The sequence below is a fragment of the Alligator mississippiensis genome, chromosome 5 (genome assembly GCF_030867095.1).
Source record: "Alligator mississippiensis isolate rAllMis1 chromosome 5, rAllMis1, whole genome shotgun sequence".
Taxonomy (NCBI): domain Eukaryota; kingdom Metazoa; phylum Chordata; order Crocodylia; family Alligatoridae; genus Alligator; species Alligator mississippiensis.
The window spans coordinates 136,881,221-136,885,598 of record NC_081828.1 but is presented as its reverse complement, the minus strand read 5'-3'; the positions used below and the strand labels follow the sequence as shown (position 1 = coordinate 136,885,598).

Sequence of the window (4,378 nt, the reverse complement as noted above, 5' to 3'; positions counted from 1 at the left end):
TCTGGCGCGCCCCTGGCGACTCCTACCTTTTCGACTCCCAAGCGGGCTTATGGCAAGAGCATACGGCTGGCAACCTCATCCTACAAGAGATATTGGGGGGGGGGGGGTGCCAGGTCGCCAGGTACCCTCGGACCAGCCCTGAGTTGGAAACCTTCTTCTTTGCAAGCTTTGGGGCACGAACGCCCTTGGTCGGGCTGAGGAAGCCGCAGGTGGTGTGTGCTCCTCCTGGAGGGAACAAGGAGCGGAGAAGAGGGGGTGAGATGACCCCAAACTAGACCTGCCCCCAGCTGAGGGGCACTTCTGTGCGTGGGAATCGCGGCTCCTGGGGGAGGTAGAGAGCGGGCAGGGCAGGGCAGGGCAGGGAAGCCCCTTCGCCCTGAGGGAGAGGCGGGCGGGCGGGGCGAGGCGGGGGCGGAGGCTGAGGCGGGCTGGAGCAGCTGCCGCTGTGACACGCGCTGCCTCCCGGCTTCTCCCGGCCCCAGCCCCGCTCCCACCCCCGGCGGGCGGCGGCGCCTCGCTCCCCAGATGGCAGCCGGCAGCGCCGTGCAGCCGCCGCCGCCTGCTCCCGGTGCCGCCGCCGCTGCCGGGCTCTGATCCGGGCCATGCTGCTGCTGCCGGCGCTGCTGCTGCTGCTGGCCGCGGCGCCGCCGCCCTGCCGGGGCTGGGAGCAGCGGGACCTCTACCTGCCGCCCGGCAACTCCTCCTCGCGCGCGCTGCCCGGCCTCGCCCTGGGGCTGGAGAAGGAGGCGGAGGGCGGCGGCGGCGGCCCCAGCGCCCAGCCTTTCCCGTCCGCGGCCCCCCGCGGGCGGCCGGAGCCGGGGCCGGGGCCGGAGCCCGCCGGGGCTCAGCAGCAGCAGGTGTCGGAGCCGCACTGCAACATCAGCGTGCAGCGCCAGATGCTGAGCTCGCTGCTGGTGCGCTGGAGCCGCCCGCTGGGCATCCAGTGCGACCTGCTGCTCTTCTCCACCAACAGCCACGGCCGCGCCTTCTTCTCGGCCGCCTTCCACCGCGTGGGGCCGCCGCTGCTCATCGAGCACCTGGGGCTGGCGGCGGGCGGCGCCCCGCAGGACTTGCGTCTCTGCGTGGGCTGCAGCTGGGTGCGGGGCCGGCGCATCGGGCGGCTCCGCGGGGCCGCCGCGCCCTCCTCCTCCTCCTCGCTGTCCTACCCGGAGCCGGGCCAGCTCTGGCTGCAGGGGGAGCCGCTCAATTTCTGCTGCCTGGATTTCAGCCTGGAGGAGCTGAAGGGCGAGCCGGGCTGGCGCCTCAACCGCAAGCCCATCGAGTCCACGCTGGTGGCTTGCTTCATGACTCTGGTCATCATCGTGTGGAGCGTGGCCGCCCTCATCTGGCCCGTGCCCATCATCGCCGGCTTCCTGCCCAACGGCATGGAGCAGAGGAGGAGCACCAGCGCCTCGGCCACAGCTGGCGCCGCTGCCAAGTAGCCCCCCCGCAACAGCTGGCGCCGCTGCCGAGGAGCCCGCCCTGTCCCGGGACAACCGTGGCTGGGGAAAGCCACCTCTTGTCCCTCCCTCCCCGGCGTGTGTGCTGCGAGCTGGCCCGAGGCTGGACTGGACTGGACTGGACTGGATTGGCTGCCTTTTTTACTCCCCACTTCCCCTTTGGTGTTTTGTTTTTCCCGCCTTTTTTTTGCAGAGCACGCGGAGGCCTTGCCCGAGGGGCGCTGGGCGCAACAGAGCTGAGGCAGGAGCCCCTTCTGGGCAGAGGATGTAGAGCTAGATGAGCCCCCCTCCCTTCATGTGCTGTGATTCATAGCGGGAAAATGACCAACTCCTGTGTATTTCAGTGTTTTCTAGAGCTCAACAACTGTTTTAAATTAACCTTTTAGTAAAAAAAAAAACCAAAAAAAAAGATCCCCAAGGCAACCCCCTTGCCCCTGTTGAATCGCAGCTGTTGTAGTAAGAGTAGCTCTTTGTACCTGAATCCACTTTGTTCTCCTTTTTTTCTGCCCCCCAACGGGAATCTTTATTATTAGCCTCCACTCCTCCAAAAATTCCTGCCCAGGCACATGCATCGAAGGTCTGGGTGGCCCTCATGCATACACCACGATCCAGGAGGATCGATGGTTGCCACATTATTATGATTATTATTATTATTCTGGCAGGGTTTGAACCCACTTTACTATCTATTGTTATTGCTAACACTGAACTTTAAATGACCTTTTACACTGTATTTGAGAGACTGTGTTTGTTACTGTAGTTCTGCATTCCTTGGCTTTTAATACAGGGATTTGTTTTCCCTCTCGCCCCTGCCTTTCTGCCAAATCCAGTCTTTAACTTTGCATCGGTTTAAACTTAAAAGAAGCAGTGCTCCCTTTGGACAGGTGGCTTTGTGGTTTCCGCTGCTGCGCAGAGCTTCTGCAAAGGGCAATAGTGATAACTTGATCTTGCTCTTTAGAGGAGAGCAGATGACCCACATGTGTCATATCAGTGGACTAGGGGGAAAAAGTAGAGTATCAGAGTCCCAACAACCTGCTCAGGTGACTTGGTGGTGGGGAAGGGGGAGAAATAGCCAGTTAATGCCTTTTCTTCCCTTCCAGCAGCTCTAGGGGGATGAAGAGGAAGTGCAGTAGACAGTTACTCCTCAAAAAATAATATTAAAATTGAGGGCCCCTTGACCAGTGTTCAGGGGCAGTATCATTATCGGAATCTAATGGGAAAAGAGGATGTTTTGAGATAGAAGAATTAGCTTTTCATGTGGGGATGCTCCTGAACTATAGAATCTCCGTCTTTCATGTTGGTCTTTGGCTACTATATATCTGGTGGCATTTCCGAAACCTATGGGTGAGGGGTCATGACTGGATGGGTAGGTGGGCAGTGGCATGGTAGTTTTTGGGGGGAGGCATTTCTGCTGGAGTGGAATTGAAGGATTCAGCAAAGCTTCCTAGTCTCCAAATTGGTCAGGCTGGGCTGTCACTAGAAATGCCCTTATGCTGTAGGTGTTATTAGGACAGTTGCCCATTTTTGGCAAGGAGGTAAGGGAAAGATATTACAAAGCTAGGATTAGATCCTGTCTGACCTCTGTGCAAATAGCAGAGAGAGAGAGAGAAAAATTTAAGAGAATAACTTTCTTGTTCTCCCCTGCATAAAATTCAACCACGACGACAGTCTCAAATGTCCTGTGCCCCAAAAGCTACATACAAGCTAAAGAAAAGTTTTATTTGAACCCTTTAGCCCTACAAGGGGCCATATCCTACTCATTTTGTATTATAGGGATAGTCCAGCTGAAGTCAGAGACCAACCATGTGAATAAAGTAAGCAAGATTTGTGTTAGGATTTTTCTCTAGTTTTCCCCCCACACTCAGATGACAGCATATTATTTGGTTTGTTGGAAGCTGGGACACATGAGCTCAAGCTAGTGGCTAATTTTGTACATGAACATTTACCTATTTTCCCCCCAATACTGTTTTGGGTAATTAATATTGTTAGTATTGGTTTGAAATATTAGAGGGTTTAAACCTTTTAGAATTGGGAGGAGTATTTTGTGTAAGGGGGTATAAAGTATTTTGCTCCTTTCATTGAAAAGCAAAAAGAAAAGGATTTGCTTACATTTTACCTACAATTTCCTGCATAAAAAAGGGATGAAACTTGTTAGAATTGGGTGGAAGGTGGGTAGAGGGTTGTAAGTCAATTATTTTATCAATATTAGAAAAAAAAATATTAACAAAGATGTGCAATATTTTTTAGCACATGAAAATATTGAGAGAGAGTGCAGATGCAGTGCAGTAACTGCACATCTGGATGTATTACAAAAATAAATTATGTAGGTATTTTTAAAATCTTATGTTCCAGAGGTTTATCCTGCGGCCTTCCTTTTGACCTCAATGGGCATATAGCCTGAATAAACACTACAAGACTGCAGTCTTCTTAAGAAGATGCATTTTATATATATATATATATATATATATATATATATATATATATATATATACACACACACTAGGAGAAATATACATTTTGCCTATTGATATGAAGGGCATCCTGTCCCATTGTATACTTCCTTCTTGGTTTTGTGAGAAAAAGAAATGCTTTGCTATTTCTGTCTTAGAAGGATTCATTTTTTTGCAGGAATGAGCAACACACACGGAGTAACTATTTGCCTTGGTGACTGATAAGCCTCTTTAAATTAGAAAAAAGGTATAAATGTCCCAGGGGAATGCAGTATCCAGTTAGAATTGGCTCTGTCAACATCCTGCCAGAAGTTTAAGTGCTGTAGAGAGCCTTGTATATAGATCATAAAGAGCCCAGTGAAGATTTACAACACCAACAACATATTTTGGTTGATAATGCCACACATAGAGACAACCCCCTCTTCAACTAAAGGCTTGGTGGTGCAAAGTACTGAGACCTCTGTTCTTGAT

General features: G+C 52.3%; 1 protein-coding gene across 1 annotated transcript; it reads left to right on the top strand.

The window, feature by feature from the left end:
• Nucleotides 1-435: 435 nt before the first annotated feature.
• Nucleotides 436-3,796, top strand: TMEM158 (transmembrane protein 158). Its single transcript, XM_019483518.2, has one exon. It carries the CDS (start codon nt 603-605, stop codon nt 1,440-1,442), a length of 840 nt encoding a protein of 279 aa, XP_019339063.1. The 5' UTR covers nt 436-602; the 3' UTR covers nt 1,443-3,796.
• Nucleotides 3,797-4,378: the final 582 nt, after the last annotated feature.

Coding starts and splice junctions, on each gene's coding strand:
- TMEM158 (XM_019483518.2), top strand. CDS start 603: ATGCTGCTGCTGCCGGCGCTGCTGCTGCTGCTGGCCGCGGCGCCGCCG.